Source organism: Colletotrichum graminicola (genome assembly GCF_000149035.1).
Source record: "Colletotrichum graminicola M1.001 genomic scaffold supercont1.24, whole genome shotgun sequence".
Classification (NCBI taxonomy): domain Eukaryota; kingdom Fungi; phylum Ascomycota; class Sordariomycetes; order Glomerellales; family Glomerellaceae; genus Colletotrichum; species Colletotrichum graminicola.
The window spans coordinates 530,871-549,293 of NW_007361028.1; the positions used below are offsets into that span (position 1 = coordinate 530,871).

The 18,423-nt window shown below is 54.1% G+C and overlaps 5 protein-coding genes across 5 annotated transcripts; 1 reads left to right on the forward strand and 4 right to left on the reverse strand.

Moving 5' to 3' along the window:
• Nucleotides 1-24: 24 nt before the first annotated feature.
• GLRG_06488 (1-aminocyclopropane-1-carboxylate deaminase) lies at nucleotides 25-1,118 on the reverse strand (the record flags this gene model as incomplete). Its single annotated transcript, XM_008097173.1, has 2 exons — nucleotides 25-747; nucleotides 819-1,118. The coding sequence occupies 2 exons, from the start codon at nucleotides 1,116-1,118 to the stop codon at nucleotides 25-27; spliced, it is 1,023 nt and encodes a 340-aa protein (XP_008095364.1).
• Nucleotides 1,119-1,834: 716 nt separating this feature from the next.
• On the reverse strand, nucleotides 1,835-2,516 carry GLRG_06489 (uncharacterized protein; the record flags this gene model as incomplete). Its single annotated transcript, XM_008097174.1, has 2 exons — nucleotides 1,835-2,163; nucleotides 2,225-2,516. 2 exons carry the CDS (start codon nucleotides 2,514-2,516, stop codon nucleotides 1,835-1,837), a joined length of 621 nt encoding a protein of 206 aa, XP_008095365.1.
• Nucleotides 2,517-7,250: 4,734 nt separating this feature from the next.
• GLRG_06490 (dihydrodipicolinate synthetase) lies at nucleotides 7,251-8,249 on the forward strand (the record flags this gene model as incomplete). The annotated part of the gene is made up of 1 exon (XM_008097175.1): nucleotides 7,251-8,249. One exon carries the CDS (start codon nucleotides 7,251-7,253, stop codon nucleotides 8,247-8,249), a length of 999 nt encoding a protein of 332 aa, XP_008095366.1.
• Nucleotides 8,250-10,771: 2,522 nt separating this feature from the next.
• On the reverse strand, nucleotides 10,772-12,889 carry GLRG_06491 (major facilitator superfamily transporter; the record flags this gene model as incomplete). The annotated part of the gene is made up of 8 exons (XM_008097176.1): nucleotides 10,772-11,070; nucleotides 11,173-11,232; nucleotides 11,306-11,666; nucleotides 11,771-12,012; nucleotides 12,080-12,095; nucleotides 12,181-12,306; nucleotides 12,391-12,660; nucleotides 12,734-12,889. 8 exons carry the CDS (start codon nucleotides 12,887-12,889, stop codon nucleotides 10,772-10,774), a joined length of 1,530 nt encoding a protein of 509 aa, XP_008095367.1.
• A 1,980-nt stretch (nucleotides 12,890-14,869) lies between these two features.
• On the reverse strand, nucleotides 14,870-16,435 carry GLRG_06492 (prolyl 4-hydroxylase; the record flags this gene model as incomplete). Its single annotated transcript, XM_008097177.1, has 2 exons — nucleotides 14,870-16,068; nucleotides 16,135-16,435. 2 exons carry the CDS (start codon nucleotides 16,433-16,435, stop codon nucleotides 14,870-14,872), a joined length of 1,500 nt encoding a protein of 499 aa, XP_008095368.1.
• Nucleotides 16,436-18,423: the final 1,988 nt, after the last annotated feature.

Sequence of the window (18,423 nt, forward strand, 5' to 3'; positions counted from 1 at the left end):
GGTTTTGCTGTTGAGACGGTCCGTCTATCTCAGTTTCGGGTAAGCGCCGAGCGCGGCCTGGCCTCCGGTATGGCAAAACAGAACATTCTTGCCGGCGAAGCCGCCGTCCCTCGCCGTGTGCAGCAGCCCCGCGAACGCTTTGCCCGTGTAGACGGGGTCGGTGAGGATGCCCTCCGTGCGCGCCAGCTCCTTGATGCCGCCCGCCGTGCGCTCGTCGAGGCGCCCGTACGAGCCGCCGAGGAACGAGCAGTCCACTTCGAAGTCGTCGCGCGTCAGCTCGTCCGGGCCGAGCCCGATGTGCGAGCCCGCGGTCCTCGCGATGCCCAAGACCAGGCCGGCGACGTCGTCCTCCGACGGCTTCTGTATCGAGTACCCGATCAGCCGTTTCTCGGAGCCCTTCAGACCCATCTTCTGCGCAAGCTTGAACCCGGCCACCATGCCGCCCAGGGTCGAGCCGGACCCGAGAGCCACGGTGATGACGTCGAAAGACGTCCCGAGCTCGGCCTCTTGCTCCAGCAGTTCGAAGGCCCATCGGGCGTAACCCAGGCCGCCGAGAGGGTGGGTGCTGGCCCCGGATGGGATGTGGTACGGCTTGCTTCCCCGTTCCTTGAGGGTTGAAATCACATCGTCCTCGCCTGTACCGACGGGGAAAGTCTCGGCCCCCAGGATCTCGTTGAGCTGGATGTTGCCCGCGTACTTGTACTCGGCATCGCCCGATGTCACAGCGTCACGGGGGTACAACACAACCTGGTCCCTCTCTCTCAGCAGACGTACCGCTGAATCCAAACGCCCTCCCCTATTAGGACTTGCGAGCTCACCTTGAGTCCGAGCCGCGCCGCAGCTGCGGAGGTCTGGCGCATGTGATTTGACTGGGTGCCCCCGGTGGTCACCAGAGTGTCCGCCCCTTGCTCGATGGCGTCGGCCAAGACGTACTCCAACTTGCGAACTTTGTTTCCCCCAAACGACAGTCCGGAATTGCAGTCCTCGCGCGCAATCCATACCGATGTCCCGTTGCCTAGCTCCTTGGTCAGCCGCGAGAGCGCTTCAATGTCTGCCGGGCGGTTGTAGAGCAACTGGACGCGCGGAATCTCGCTGAAGGGATGTGGCAGGTTGACCATTTTCACTGCTCGGCAAGACAGCCTTCCAGAACGCCTGGCAGATAATAGTGGTTTCCGAGAAGTGCCGCCGTCTGAGATATTGGAACGTGTGATGGAGGAAAAGTGGCGATAGATCAAATTGTTTCTGTCCAATGTAAGCGGAACCCCGCTTCCGGGCCCCCTCTCAACGCAATCGGCTATGACGTGTGAAGTAAGCCGGCATTCAACGATGTTTCGAGCGAGGTCGGACAGCTTGCGCGTTGCCCGTGACCCTTAGCTAGTAATAGAACATTGCGATCTTCTACAACCAAACTTGTACTCCAAAACGCCGAGGCGAGAGGTGCAGCTTGAAGCATGGCTCTGTCAATCAAACGTGGGTTACATTGCACGTTGAGACTGTGACTGCGCAACCTGTTGAAGGCTTCATCGATTGCAAGGAAACGAGACCACCGCGGGTAAACTGAATACTCAAGGTACTTGAAGACTGTATTGAACCCCTTCTCCAAGGCTGCATCGCCTTAAAACTCATAAATATTTCCTGAAGCGACTGTCAATGCTAAGGTATATGTCCCACAGCGCCTGCCGGTGCGAAAACTGAAACCCAAATTGATATCTCGTCCATTCATATGCCAAAAGAAGAAAAAGAAATCGTACGCTACGATCATCCATGAGTAATGGAAGAAAAGCCAACAACGCCCCCCCCCTCCCCCCCCCCCCCCCCCCCTTGTTCTTTCTTCTTACAAAAAGAGAGCACCGACGGCAGCGGCGCCGATCAGGCCGAGCCCCTGGGGAGAGACGACGCCCGCGGCATTCGGGGTCTGAGTGGGCTGGCTGTTGCCGTTGGTGGGGCTGCCGCCGTTGTTGTTGCCGGAGCCGGAGCCGGAGCCGGAGGACTGGGTAGGAGAGGCTCCGCCGCCGACGCCGGAGCCCGGGGCGATGGTGGTGGTCAGTTGTGCCGAGTTGGTGGGGCGGACGGCGGAGACGGACGGCGTGGTGGAGGCGTAGGACGCGGTGGCGGCGTAGGAGGTGCTGGCGAAGCCGCACGTCCTCAGGATGTCGTTGATGTCTAGTATTGAGAGAATCAGTAACTGGGAGGGGGCATTTCCGAAGTGGGTAGAGATGCTCACCGTCAAGGTCGTCGCGGTCTCGGACGTTCTGTTCCATGCAGCTGGCGCACAGGGCAGCGTACTGCGAGACGTTGATGCTGTTGTTGGTGCAGAAGCACTGTGCCTCGAGACGGTCCTCTGTGAGGTCGTCTCTGACCAGGTCATCGTCGACCTCGCAGGCCTGGCCAAGGTCGTAGATGGGCCGGCAGACGGCGCCGCACTGGGCGGGGATGTCGTCGTTGTCGAGCTGGAGGTCTGCCTGGACGTAGGCAGCGGCGGCAGCGAGGGAGAGAGCGAGGCGGGTGAAGTGCATTTTGGCGGTTGACTCGTGTATTGTTATGGTTTTATGGAGTATTCAGGTGGGAAAGGGAATTGGTTGTTTGAGCAGGCGTGCTGTTGTAGTGCTTTGGTGGCTGATGAGATTGGAGTGACGAGGACCGGGAATCGATAAAACATGGGCGGGATGATGCACGATATATATAATCACGTTCCAAGACAGCTCTGTTCCTGGGGAGATGCAGAAACGTTTGTTTGCCGGCCGGCACTAACGACAAGACCAACGACAAGACCCCGGAAAGAAACCCACCGCAATGTACTCGGTACAATCTTACAGCAATGTCTGGGACATGCGCCGCGCATCGTCACTTGGGGGCTTGGGGCTTGGATGGACGCTTGGCGCTGGGCAAGTCAGAGTCTCCATCTTGCGCGGCCTCCCAGTCATATTGCAGCTATCCAAAAGTGGGTTTCGATGAAGGAAGCCAAGAACCCCCTCGCAGCCCCAGCCTCAACCAGCGACTCAAGGCCCCCGGTAGTTTCGTTTTGTGCCATTGAAAGGGCCCAATTGGTGGTGTAGGTGGCATTTGAGGCTTCCTTTCGTCTCCCTCGGAGCCAGCCAGAATGTCTTCGTCTTGTCCACACTCGTCTGGCCCCGGGGTCTCCAGGAAAGCTTAATACGATACATCTGGGGGCCCCTTGTATCGGTATCCCCTTTGAGGACAAGCGTCGCGTGCCACAGACAGAGAGCAGCATAACTACGGATATGACCGCCCTCAACACGTCGGTACGAGTTCTTGGCAGTGAAAGTACTCCGTAATGGCCAAACCAACGCCGGGACGATGTCCGGGGCACGACACCAACGCCGCACGCATGAGGCGCCGAGAGTCACCCGCAAGGAACGGGGAGGCTGCATGCCAATCACGGAGATACTTGGGCCTAGGTAAGTGTCTCGAAAATCACCGTCCATCCAACCAGTCACGGAAGCTTGGTGCTGAACCGGGGGGGGGGGGGGGGGGTCCCCCCCATCTTCGATCTTCTTCCGCCGGCTCTGCCAGTCCAGACATGATGGTTTTGAACTATTATTTTGGGCGCCCATCACTTGAGATGACAACCATTCGCCGCCGGCATATCCCCGCCAAGAGGAGCAGAGCCACGGGGACGCGCATGCCCCTTGCCAGCTCGGCAACAACCAAGCAAACAGAACAAGCCGACGTACAGGAGCTGCATCACCGGCTCGACTGCTCTGTTTCCCTGCTTTCCATCCGTCCATGTCTCAGATGAAGGTCGAAAAAAGGGCACTAGCTTGCCTGCCCAACAGCCGATGACGCTGCTGAGGATGATCGACACCACGTCCTTCCAACGGCCAGTGAGATGTTTTTCCACTCGTCTTGTCAAACCCGTCGGTCTTCGTCAAGTCCACGCAATCCTCGGCGTGTTATGATTGTGGAGGGGGCGGAGAAGCGCTGCAGCGATTTGTTTTCTTCTCTTCTCATTCGACTCATTCGCTCGCCCATCCACACTCCAGGCAAAAGATAGTCATTGAACCTGCGTCCCTGGGCCAGCTGAGGAGGTGCGGGTATGTGATGCTAATTTTAGACACCTCGCGATGCAAGTGTGTCTTGGCACCCCCCCAATCTCATTTTCTTCTGCGCCCAGCAACAAAGGTCAAGCTCCACTGGCAGAAGAAGAAAAGAAAAAGAAAAAAGAGCTCGAGTAGGTACCTAATTGAGCTCTCCAGTAAACCGTTCATAGCCCCCGTGCCCCCCTCCCCGCATGACCCTCAATGGACATCTAGAACTCCATCCTCTCTTCCGAAGCAAAAAACATGTTCGCTACGACTTTCCCCGAGCCTGCTCGATGTTCCCTCTGCCGATCTCTCTCCAACGGTCCACGCAGCGCCAAGCTGTCGTTGAAGCTTCGCCTCGATCTTAGCAGCATCGACATACGTAAACATACCTAAAAAAAAACGTATTAATAGAGTCCAAGTGAATAGTCGAAAGAGCTCACCCGACGAGACAGACTGTCGGATGCTGATCTCTGGATGGACAAGCCCCTCCCCCCCCGCAGATTCGAGCGGTGAGTGGCCGCGGTCTGGTGATTGTCGCAAACTCGGCAGCCTTTGCTCAAAGGCTCGGGGTCGCGATGAGCCCTTGCAACGTCATCTTTGCAGTTCCCTTCCGACCAATCACGCATCCATGTGTGCTTCCGAGACGACAACGCCCTAATCACGGGACAGACGATGACGGGTGATTGCGAACGAAAGTGACGCTGCTGGTCTTGGTTCAGTCTGTTCGGTAACGAAGCGGATAATGACGGCAGCATGTGCTCTTCTATGGCCTGGTCGGTGTACCTCAGCATCGACGGCAGCTCGTAACTCGGTCCCGAAAGGCTCGCACGGCGCGAATGCTGTTGATTCTTCGGCACTAACGAGAAAAGGGGACAATGCAACTAGTGGTCACCACATCTCTTTGATCACCTAACGCTGTTGGCAAAGATTAGCTGGCAGTCAGTTATCGTAATGGCTTATGGGGTTTGGCCGTATATCTGGCATAATTAAAATGCTCGTCGAGGAATCCATAGCGGTATACCATTGTCGCCTCGGGCGAGACCATCCCATTTCTTACTTGAGGTATGCTCAAACCCGATGGGAACCAGACGAAGCCTTTCGGGAGATTTGTTGTCGTTTTCGCAGAGATTGTGCTTTTATAGATTACCTTGGACTACACAAGAAGCCATTAGGTTGGCCAGGACACCGGTCTTGAATTTCGAGCTATGTCTCGGAATGACCCATATAGTCCAGCAGGTGTCACAGTCTAAATGACTTTGGGAGTGTGAAAGAAGATCTTTGCTGGCAATCGTCCAGCTTAATATCCCGGGATGCTACATTCTTTTGAGAGAAGTGAAGCAATGATACGCAGCTCACTTATCATCGTCCCTGACCTAAACCTCGAAGCAGGTGGCCACAGGAAACGATGCATGAAATGGCCTATCAGGATATCGTATTGATATACCGCTGGGTTCTCGGTTACTGTGCAGAACAGCGACGCAAAGAAATAGTCAAGGCTGTAGGAAATACCAGTCAATCGTTGCCCAGCCTTTGAGTCTTTAGGCCAACTCGTAGTCGGAGTGGGATGTAAGCAGTAAAGTGATTGATACACCAAGGTTTGTACCTAGACCTCTCTTGCCCGCCAAGCAAACCCGATCATCGCCAAGTATGTCCTAGCAGTCGACCAAGGGATTCTGTTCCACGTCTGAAACGAACGGGGTCTGGAGGACCATAGTCGTGGCTTCTTTCTGCGGCAAACTGATTGCCGTCAAACTCTCGCCCGCCCCCCGCTTCAAACCCCCACGCCTCCTCACGTGAGCAGGAGGCAATGCAGCTAGCAGCAGAGCCAGGGTCTATGTAGGCCCGAAATTGAGCGCGTACCTGACTTGCTCTACACCGACAAGCAAGATAACTACTCTGGCGCGGGGGGGGGGGGGGGGGCGTGGTGTAATGTATAACTCGGTAGGAATTTACGTTCCGCCCTCCGCCAATGGGGCAGCTCAAGGTCAATCCACGGTTTTTGGGAATATAAACATTTATTACAAGTGCGGCGATACTTCGTCTACGGGGGGGGGGGGGGGGGGGGGGGGCTGTATCTGCCTCTTATTCGTTGTTCTCACGGAAGGACAGTTCAAGGAGGGGGAGGCTAACTTGACGGGTGCATAAGGCGGGGGGGTCGTTGTTTGCGTAACGCGTGTGGCGACGACGTACTTCCAGAATGGCGTGGGATGAGATGGGAGGGGGATGGGGGAATGGGGGGACGTCTCCAATGCTGAGCCACGGGGTGTTCGACTCTGCGTCGTGATTCGCGACTTTGAGAGCAAGCCAGACCAATACCATCCATCCTCGCCAGTTTCTTTTTTTGTTTGTGGCCGGCGAGATACTACTGCCCGGGGGCTTTTGAGGGGTAGCGAGAGAGCTCGTGCCAGGGAATAACGGTCATACAAAAGACCCTGTGATGTGCAAAGTCTTTCTGCTAGTTCACCGCATGCACTTGGCCGGGGGTCCGGTTGTACGTGGGGGTCATTCTGGGGTTTGCCGAGTCTAGATAGACGGGACAGGGCAGAAATAGTGTGGCCATACTGCGTAGTGACGAGACTAGGTCGAATCAACACCGTCCGATTCGAGTCGCGACAAATTGGCTCGCACACCGCCGGCAAGACTCGAGAGTTTTCGGCTGAGTCTCGCGGCTCCGAAGTTATCTATTCCCGGGCCGGAGGCTTCTCCCCGCCGCGTAGTGGTTCCAGCGCCCCTCCCTTTCTTTCCATCACGCGACTATTGATGTGTGTTGGAGCCAGGGCGTCGACGGCATTTGCTGCTTGGCGCCACGCCGGTTGGTAAAACCCTTGGACGGGACAGCCCCGGGGTTTGTTTGAGGAGATGCCGGCCCAGTCAGCCCCAAAAATGAGACGAATACCGGCATGGCGGAGAAGATCCGACTCCTTCACGTCTAGTGCCGTTGCACCTTGTGATGCACCATGCCACTCGGCTCACCGCAAACTCAATCGGGCGGCAACGAGGGTTCGAACCTAGTTGTGCTACTCCAAGTCTGTCTGCTTATAAGATTGAGAGTGTCCCCGGCTTACCCCCTCGCCTTGTGTTGGTCTCCTTGTCATCCTCTCTATCCTCTCTGCCTCGCTGCATCCGCGCTGCTTCGACGACTTTCCTTAGCACATGCCATCATCATCGGTACCAACGTCACTGCAAGAGTATCCTGCCATCATCATGGCTACTCCCCAACCCGCGGGAGAGCCCCAGTACGGCGCCCCCAAGGCGGAGCATCTCCGACTCCCGGCCGGCGTGTACGTCCCCACCCTGGCCTTCTTCACAGAGTCGGACGAGGTCGACACTAACACGCTCGAGCGCCACATCGTCAGGCTCATCAACGCGGGCGTGGCGGGCATCGTCGTCCACGGGTCCAACGGCGAGGCGGTGCACCTGTCGAGGGAGGAGCGCAGCTCGATGATCCGCTGCGCCGCCGACACCATCCACCAGGAGGGCCTCGACGTCCGGATCCCGCTCGTCGCGGGCTGCGGGGCCCAGTCGACGCGCGAGACCATCCAGCTCTGCCGGGACGCCGGCAGGAGCGGCGCGACGCACGCGCTGGTGCTGCCGCCCAGCTACTACGGCCCGCTGCTCGGCGACGACAGGTCGTCCGCCACTTCTACGACGTCGCCGACGCGTCGCCCGTCCCGCTGCTCATCTACAACTTCCCCGGGGCGGCGTCCGGGCTGGACCTGTCGTCGACGCGTCTCGCGCATCGCGCGGCACCCCAACGTCGTCGGCGTCAAGCTGACGTGCGGCAACACGGGCAAGCTCGCGCGCGTGGCCGACGACGCGCCCCCGGGCTTCTTCGTCGCCGGCGGCAGCGCCGACTTCATTCTGCAGGGCCAGGTCGTCGGCGGCCACGGCACCATCGCGGGGCTGGCCAACCTCGCGCCGCGGGCGTGCGTTCGCATCGTTGAGCTCGCATCCCGCGGCGAGCTCGCCGAGGCGCGCCGGCTGCAGGCCGTCGTGGCCAGGGGGGACTGGGTCGCCATCCGGACGGGCTTCGTGGGCGTCAAGGCGGCCATGGGGCACTTTGAGCAGTACGGCGGCGCGCCACGGAAGCCCTGCGCCGCGCCCTCGCCCGAGGAGCTCAAGGGCATCGTGGAGGGGCTGAGCGAGCTGCTGCAACTGGAGAGGCGGCTGGAGGCGGGAGGCCGCGCCGGCTGCGTACACTGATTGATGGAACTATTCCCGCGCCTTGCTTTGGGGATCGTTTTACCCGAAGGCGCGAGGTGTGGCGTATGGTGTATGATGTAAGGTGACGGTGGGCATGCATTGCAGGGGGGAAAGGGAGCGAGGAAGCATAACGGATGGGAGGCAAAAGTTGGGGGGTGGGGGGTATGGGATGCGACAACTGGTTCCTCGGGGGTGGAACTGATGGCCAAAGAGAATGCAGAGGTGGAGTTTGATTTGGATGGATCTTCTTCGTTTCTCCGATGCAGAAGCCGGATTGAAGGCAAAAGTAAACTTGTTGGCATTCAGAGTAACTGCAGTAAGAGAGAGGAGGGGGGTCAGCTTTGGTGTCGTTTGTCCGACTAGGGGAAACGGAGGATTGTGCATCTAATAGCCGTACATCACAGATCCCTGCATAGCACCATGTGGTTAAGTTAAGTAAGCAACCATTTTGCAACCATTTCGTGGAATCCCTTATTCGTTGGCAACTTGCGCCAAACAGCCTCCTGCTCCTGTAACTATTACTCCACGGTCGACATCGAATAGTGGACAAGTTGCATATTGAATGAGTTTGATATCCAAAGGTCCCGACGGGGCACACACATGCTATACAGTGGCTCCTGCGCAAGGAATTCTCAGAGAAGCATTATTTAGTTGTCTCTTTCCCATTGAGGCTGCCTGGGCGCTGGCTGCAAAACTGATGATGTCTGTTGCCTTTGTCTACTGTTGTGGATTTGTCTGTGGAGGTTGATTTATGATGTCTAATAAGTTTGCTGAAAAAAACTAAACTGGTTAATGTCGTCCATAAAGATATAGTTGTCTTCGTCCTCGCTGTGTTTAAGGTAAAATAGCCCCTCGCGTAAGGCTAATGCCGCATCCAGGTTCAGAACCTTAGAGAGACGCGAGCCAATCATTGATTAGAAGGCCTGCAATCTCCAAGTTAGAGACAGTCCTAAGGTGCTGATAGATGACCGTCTTAGATGTAGCTGCAAGCAACATTAAGGGCCTGCTTAGTGCTTGTAGTGTAACAAACCAAGGCTTTTAGGCAAAACCCCCAACTTCCCGGGGGGTCTCTACAAGAATCAGTGTACTAGTTGCTAGCAAGGGATGTTTCTTAATCTCTAGATATATGTTTACTAATTGCCCTGCAACCTTGGACTACTATCCTAGTACAGCTTTACCCTAGTCCAAGGGTTTCCTTAGCATCTTGGTATATATAATATCCTAATAGGATTTATAGAAGATAGTAGCTAGTAGTAATATACAGTAGGCATAGGTATTTGCGTCTAGGTAAGGAATTTTAGGATTACAACCTCACTTAGGAAAACATAATTGGTCCTGGACAGGCTAGGGAGGCAGCAGCAGGTCTAAAAGACGTATCCTCGCAATCTACACAACGCAATTATTAAAGACAACATCTAGGTGATAATTCTAGCCGCAGCACTGCTGCTCGACGTTTTTAATTCAAGTATCCTAGTTCAAGTTACTGGCGAGCGTAGGGATACGTCAAGGGATGCCATTCCTAGTCTCACTCGCTACAGCTTTAAGAGCATTAACCTAGATCCTTACTAAGGTAGCTACAAGATACCTCCTTTTTGCAACTTGATATTCACTATAGAATCTATCTAGGTTAGAGTCCTACACACAGCTACTAAATTAGCCAACCATATTTAAGGGATAGTTCTGCAGACGTATAAGGGGCATTTGTGACCATCACCTTTTACATAGTTATAGCACATGTGATAGCTACATATCATGCAGCTCTCGATGTTGCGTTCTACTGGATTCCGGCATCCAGGAAAGCAGCAAGTGCGAAGTACCATTTTGAAGAACCTACAAGCGTATGCGACCATGTGTGCGGTGTGTGTCGACTGAGGCCTGGCGGTCGAGATGTGCCAGATGTGTCATACGATCTGACGCCCACGCGCACGCCATACCATACATCTTACTCTATACCCCCCCAAAAGACCCTGATATCGGGCCGACCAAATCTTGCTTCCATGCCAATTGCGCCGGCGAGAGTCGTCGACAAGCAGCCGGTGGCGACGCACTCTTCTCTCCCGTGGGATAAGCCGGGCTTCCCTGGGCGGCCACATGCAATGGCCCCATTGGCCGGGCTGTGAGCGATCACCGTATACACACCTCTGCATAGATGAATGACTAGACGGGATTTCTTGTTTGGTCGCGCCGTTATGTGAAACGGCCCAATTAGGTCGAAATCCATTGAATATTCGAAACCGAGTATTCTTTTCGCCTTGCCGGCTAATTATTTCGAGTATATTTCCAAGAAACATTAATAGTTATATATGCATGCTCACACGCATGCTGGCTACTTCTGCAGCCCGTATGCCCGAGGAGATAGTTGGGCCCTCGATTATCCGACTTGCCTCTGTATTACCACACGTCAAATCATTGGGCCACGTCAACGTCATATTCACCTGCATTGCACTCCCACCCGCGTTGCGCAATCAACCAACCCCGTGCAACATTTTGCCATTTTCATGGCGATCCCCATCAAAGCCCACCTAGTCCATCGTCTTACCCTCCTTTGTGGCCTCGCTGATGCCCTCTACGGGAGACACGGACTCGGTGCTCTCCACGGTCTCGCCCCTCTTGAGACCCAGCTGGCGTGTGTCGTAGCCGTTCGCCTCCAGGTAGGCGCGGTAGCGGGCGTCCTCGAGGGCGATGGTGTCCTGTCCGATGTGCGGCAGGCAGAACACGGCCAGGGCGGCGGACAGGACGCACAGGGAAGACGAGACCCAGAACGGGTACTGGGCCGAGGCGACGGCGTTGTCGCCCGCGGCTGCCTGGATGTAGGGGAACACTGCACGCGTTGGGGACGTGGTTAGCAGATGCAAAAGAGAAAGAGAAAGGCTCGCCTTGCGTCCGGTGCCTGTTTCCCTTCAAATACAGGAGAAAGACTCACCCCAAGTGCCCACGAAAGCGCCAATCTTTCCGATAGCCGCCGCGACACCGTAATATTTTCCTGTATGCTTGTCAGCGTCTTCTTCATTGACACAGCCTTCGTCGTGGAAAAAGGGGGGAGGGAGGCTCCGTACCACGGATACCCGTCGCGCAGGTCTTGGCGGCCAACAAGCCGATGTTGTTTCCGGGCCCGAACTCGCCCAGGGCCAGGAAGACGCCGTAGACGACGACGAAGCCACCGACCATGCCGGGCTGCGACAGGTTGAAGTAGTCGCCGGCCATGATGAAGCCGACCACGGCCTGCAGGAAGACGCCGAGGGCGAGGGCGTAGCGCGGGCCAAGCCAGTCGGAGGCGGGCGCGCCGAGCATGGTGCCGGGGATGTAGAACAGGTTGATGACGGTGTTCCAGCCGAAGACGGTCGTGAGCGGGGCCGTGTCCCCGTACAGGTTGCTCAGGATCGTGGAAGAGTAGATGCCGAAAGAGTAGGCCGAGAACTAAGCAGTATGAGGCGGTTAGCTCACTTCCAGTGCGCATTGTCGAGAGTTGCGACGGTCGTCACTCGGGACAGCGTGAGAAAGGGGGGGGCCGTGAGACTGACGTCGTAGATAAACCAGATCAAGCTGACGACGAAGAGACGCCAGCCGTAGAACTTGAGGGACAGCAGGTACGGCGTCTTGGCGTAGCGCATCGAGTTCTTGGTGAACTCGGCGGGCTCCTTCACGAAGAGGCGGAGGACGAAGAGGAAAATGGGGAAGACGACGCCGATGCCCAGGCTGGTGCGCCAGATGGTGCTGTAGTGCCCGTTTTGGCAGGCGGCGGCGACCACGTACGGTACGAATGCTATGTCGGAGATGTCAGTAAGGTTTCGCCAAAGCGCCTCGGAAGCAATGTATATGGTGTGACGAACCGCCGATGACGAAACCCTGCGCCGCACGCATGGCCATGTTAGCAAAAAAGGGTCCCGCGAGAGAGGAGGATTGCGCAATTTCTTCTTCTCTCCAATCTTACCCAGTCAATCATTGTGTTGGTGAACATGATGAACCAAAGGTTCCTCGAGCCCGACTTGAGCTCGCCCGTGGACTCGGCGGCGCCGACGCTACCGGCCGGGTACTCGCCTCCAATGCCGATGCCGACCTATTCGTCGCCGGGGAGGGGCCAAGGTTAGCCAGAGACATTCTTGGCAAGGATGGGGACGACAAGGGGGGGGGATTCGCTTACGAAGAAGCGCCAGGCGGCCAGCATGTTGAACATGCCGACGGGCTCGCTCTTGTAGTAGGAGCCGGCGGCGAGGGCGGTGAAGACGACCAGGATGACGGTGGAGACGAGCAACGAGTTGGTGCGCGACCAGTGGTCGGCGAGCCAGCCAAAGGCCAGCTGGCCGACGACGGTGCCGGCGAAGGCGATGTCGCCGACATACTTTTTCGCGTTGGACGTCTTGTAGAGGTCGCCGTACTGGAGCGCGAGGACCGTGGTGACGGACCCGATGACCTATATACGACAGTTGCCCGCATTAGCTACCGGGCTTCCTCCCTTGGACGATTGGAAGGGGTTCGGTGCTTACGTTGTTGATGTACCCGTCAGAGAACAGACCGGCGCCGCACGCGATGACAGGGACGATGGCCTCGCGGAACGGCTTAGACGGTGCGTCGGCGGCGGCGACGGTCTCGCGAGCTGCCGCCTCGGACTCGGACGACTTCTTCCTTGCAAAGTTAAACATGACAGGCGACGAGCGACGAGGGCAGAGCAAAGCAGGTCGCGCGGCTTGGTGGGGGGATTAGACGAAGCAAGGACGTGTCGCCAAGCTGGTCGCAAGCCGTCGCGAAGGGTTTAGAGAATGTTGGCCGAAGCACGGGCGTATCTGAGGGGAACCGGGACACCAAAGGTATTTATTCGTTCGGACGATGACGGGCCCATTCGGAGCGGGGGAGGAGAGAAAGGAGGAATGATCTGAGCGAGCTTGTCATTCGGGGGGATCCGGTCATCTACCCAACCTTTACATAGTGTAGTGTACCCAGATCGGAGTGAACTTGGATTATCAGTTATCAAACCATGACTAGCCTATCCCTGGCGCCGAGGTCGATTGAATGCCTCGTGCTACAAACCGTTGGTCTGTATGGCTGTTGGAGCCTTTCGCGGTACAAGGGTTGTGCTGATAAGACCACGGGTATGCGGCAAGAGATATAAGCGTTGGCCGTATGGAGTAACACTAGCACACAACTGTAGATTTAGAAGACTTGTTCCTTCGAACAAACCCGTTGCATTCCGTCTGAGGAAAATACCTACTAGTTTTTTTTCTTGTTTGCCTACTTCGTATGCCGAAGCAACGCGGTCGATTTGCTTCCCCATAGCCGATTGGGGGAAGAAGCTTCTGGTAGGAACGGCCCGATGTGCTAAGCTTTTTTTTCCCCCTTCCTTCTTTCTTATTCTTTTCAAGCATTACTCTACCGGTAGTCGTCTTGGCGGGCTTACTACCGTAGCCACTCGCTAGATCGGAGTAGAGCTAATTATCAGACTAACCAGTGATGGCTAGCGTGTATTTCATACGCTAGGCTAAAATATAGAAGGCGGTCAATCTACCTACCCCACTTGCCACCTGACTTGCTGCTGACGTACGTGACTAACCCCTGCTTTCTGCCAGCCCACTATACCCATCACAGCAGCCGCGACACCTCTTACGGTTAGCTCAATAATTAGCTCTGTTCCGATCTGGCGAGTGGCTACGGTACTACCTATTCGGCAAAGAACCAACCAACCCTATGCCGAGACCCCACTCACCCCTCCCGCTGCGAGTTGCATTGTTTTTGTTGTTGCTGTTGTTGTACTTGTAAGAGAGCCGCAAGAGCAAGCGAAAGACCCCCCGGGCCGTCGCGCAATTCGTACCAAAGATGACTTCCTTATCTTCCGGCTGGCTCGCGGTCCCCCCTCCCCCGGACCGTCGATGAGCCAAAACCTACCTCGGAGCCCGGCCCGATGCGGCCAACGCAACCAACTCACCAGTGTCCAGTACGGAGAGAAATACACTCCACAAGGATAACAACATCCAAGATACGGGCCAACACAAAGTCTAAAGCTCCCGCTCCTCGCTGCTTGCTGGTCCTCAAACGACCTTCCGGCTCAGTGTGATTAATCACTGGCCGACTTTCGTTTGTTCGGCCACCAGCTTCGTAGAACCGCCGCGCTGATGCACCGCTCGCGAGATACGCCGTTTGTGTCGACCACCACGGCTCGTGTCCAACACTGACGGCCGTAATAGGCTCACGTTCGGCCATCATCTTGCCCAAGCTCCCGGATTGAACGTCGCCCCCTCTCTGTGAAATCCCTATACTGGCGCCTCGTAGGCATCGTTTCACCGACGCAAAACTGCGGCATGCACAATCATGTCGTATGCACGACTGGCGCCAGAGTTGCACCAGCACCTTCAGGCAAAGTTCTGGCTTCGGGAAAGGATACTAACTAATCACCGACTCTATCCACCAGGCCAAATGCATCTCGAGAACGCTGCACATTAGTGATCTGGCATGACATGGCATGGCGCGGCGCGACATGCGCCTGCTGGCATCATAGTTATATGATGCAAACCCGGCTGCCGGTCTTTCGGTCTCTAGATTGACAGCCAAAGCCAGCAAGTGTGCATGTGGATGGGATGGGATGCCTCAGGAGCATCCAAGTAATGACAGCATTGTTGAAGGTACGTTATCTACGCCTCCTCGGAAGGTTTAACGTCGTACTCAACCTCCGTCCTGATCACATACTTGGCTCCCCTCCGAACCCCAGTGCCCTCGTGCAATGGCGCATCCCTAGCATCTCCATGCGGGAACATGGCGACCCCGCCCATGACAGGGCGGATGGGGTACGCGTTGAGCGTCCCCTCGCGTGCGCCTGGGAGGAAGTAAGTCGTTTCGCCACCCTCAAACTCGTCATTCAAGTAGATCAAAAACGTAAAGAGCGAGCTCTGCGCCTTGCCTTCGGGCGAGGCGTCGTACACGTACGTGTCGTCGGGAAGGATACCCGACGGGGGCCAAGCCCCGTCAATGTGCGCGCGGTACTCGGCGCCAGGGACGTAGCGGTAAACGCGGAAACGACGGTTGAGGCCGCGGACTGCACGCCCGCCGACGGAAGCAGGGACGAAAGACGACACTCGCGCCCACAGAGCGTCGTGGAAGGCCGTGTCGACGACCCAGTAGAAGTTGTGGGCGAGGATGCTGATGTCTCCATCCTCGCGCAGCGGCGCGTCAGGGAGGAAGTTGACGGTTTCGCCTGCGGCAATGATGGCCTTGCACTCGTCGGGGGAAAGCACATCTTTCAAGAGGCTAAGCCCAGGCACCACAGGATGAGAATGTAACGTGGCCGGCGGACGCTCTGCTGTGAGCGGGATCGTGTTCGGGGCAGAAGTGTAGAGCAGGGCGTCGTGATGGTTTGGCGGCTTGCGTAGAGGGCCGCTCGTGCGTTCGATCACGCGGAGGGACGCAGCAAGGTCTTGCGGTGCCGACTCGAAGATTGTCCTGTCGAGAACCGAAGCGTATACCTGTTGCGGCGGTGCGGATGGGCGAAGGTCCCATGTCTCTTGCAGAGCGATGCCTGGTGTGGAAGAGAGGGGCAACGGCATTGCCTTGGGGTTGCTGTCTGAGTGGCCGCAGGCACGCAGCACGGCATCAAGGGTCAGCAAGCGCTGCTTGTCCCTTTCGCTGCTTTGGAAAACGACTCCGTCTCGTTCGCCTTCCGGCATAGTTGACAGGCCGCTAATGACGTCAAGGTCTCGCACCCAGCGACACAATGCTCCCAGCTTCGGTTCTTGGCCGCGAATCCTCATCTCGGCGAGCAAGACCCGCGCGTCGTCGTACTTCTCGTCCGCAAGTGCGCCCGTAATTCGAGCCGTAAGTCCGAGGTTTGTGCCCGCTGGGAGACGCATCCGTTAGTGTTTGTTTCGCCAAGGGCACGAGGCCACGAGGGGACGGCACATACGCGCATTGTTGAGACCGCTGGCGCAGTTTTGGCGGAATTCGTAGACGGCAACCCGGAGGTCTCTACACTGCTTTGACTTGATCAAGTTCGGGTACTTCGCCAGAGCGTTTAGAGTCTCAACCGTGATGTCAAGCTCCTCGTCCGATATGACCGTTTGGATACTCTTGGGTTCGAGGGCCGCAGCATTGTCGTCACTACTGTCGGGAGGGGTAATTGCTGTGCTCGTCGCCGTTTTGGGAGCCTTGCGCGGCAATTCGACCTGCACAGTCTGTTTGCGCTTCTTCGCCTTGGACTTCGTCATGGTCAATTCAATTGCTTCGATAGTCTAATCACGACGGTGTCAGAATGTTGGTGGCGTGACAAAAAAGGCGGAATAAGAATTAGGACCAGGCTTCCCCCACTGAGTACACTACGCTAAAGCAATCGCCGACAGTGCGGCGGGTTGTCAAGGGTCCTGGCCCCCGCGGGGTGCTGGTCGGGTGTTTTCTGCCTGAGGCATATATCAAGCCGGTGAGGATGAAAGACGAGCGTCGCGTGATATGTCACGTGGAGTGTAAACAGAGGGTAGTCCCGACTCTCTGGCTTAGAAGGATCAATTATGTCTACAAATGAGAACCAAAGTTTTAGGTTTTACTCTCCATTAGTCCCTAATTTATCTACTAAGGACGAATTCAGCATTAAAATTGGCAGTCTTAAGATACAGATTCATCTAACCAGGTCAAAGCTATGATTGTTGGTATCACAGGGATCGCGATCAAGGTAGCCGCAATAGTATCAATTGACTATTGGTAGCTGGGTGAAGATGATGATCAAGGGAAAGAGAAGAGGTTGCTGCCGTGGGTGAGCCGCCGGGGTGAGTCACGTGATGATAAATCACGTGACTATGGATCGGTTCCACCATTAAACAATTGAATATCCTGACACTAGTAACTTTCTAAAGTAAAGGAAAATCGCTACAAATAGCCTAGATACTGCCTAGTAGCTAAAAAGCTTAAAAACGTAATAAAAATTAAAAGCCTAAAAGTATTTAATACTGTCAAATGTGGCGGAATTACACGTGAATTAACTGGCGAATGCACGGTTGCCCTACGGCGAATTGTCGGGGAATGGGCGGTGAAAGGGCCCCACTTTCAGGGTGAATCCACTAATCATATAGCCAGGATTTATTCAGGATTTCCTAACTAAGAAATAGGGGGAGTTCTCTACTCCTGCAGGATCTTAACTAGATATATATAACATATTATATAATTAATTAAGTAACTATTATAATCCTTATAATTTAATAATTAATAGTCTAATATATATATCTATAATAACTAATATACCTATCTACTAATTAAATACTATTATAATAATTAATAAGAACTATAATAATAAAGTAACTATCCTATAATTACGTAGTAATTAGTTTGTATAGCTTAACGCTATCTAAGTAAAGGTAAAGCGTTATAATCTCTAGGAGTATATTAACCTAAAGGTTATAGCAGCAGACTAATTAATCCTTAAGATATATCTAAAGAAACTAATAAAGCTGCTTATAACGTAATATCTATACGCCTTAACTAAGGATAAGCTTACTACTTACTAAGAGGTTACTATAGCTATAGTAATTACTAAGATATCTTAGTAAGTAACTATATAGCTATATATAGTAAGAAGTAAGGCTATTATAACTATACCTAATAGGCTTATATATAAAACTAAACATATAATAACGCTAGATAATCTTAACCTATATAATTTTATATACTTAAATAGCTAGATAAGCTACTATTATAAAGAAGTATAAAAGTATACTACTTAGTAAAAGGACGTTAAAGACGTAGCTAACGTAGTTAAATCTACTATATCTATAGATCTTTAAGAAAGATATTATAAATCTAATAAATTACTAGCTAAATAGCTTAATAAGCTTAGCGTAGCAGTAGGAATAACTAAAGAAAAGCGTATAAAGTACGCTTATAATAAATATAGTAAAGTGTTAGTAAAAGCCTAGCAAAAGGCCTTAACTACTAAAAAAAATCTTACTATATAGCTTAATAAATAAAATATAGCCTATAGTAAGTTAATATAAGTTAATTTACCTAACTACTAATAGCTATTAATATAGTTTAATAACCTTACTACTACTTTATAAAATAGTTTACTTAGCTTCTAGCTAGATTTATATATAGTAATAAGTAAAATAATAAGTAATTAGAATAATCTTAACTAGTAGTTCTTTTATAAAATAGCGCTAGAGAAGGTTAAAGCCCTTACTAATAACTTACTATATTATAGCTAAGTAGG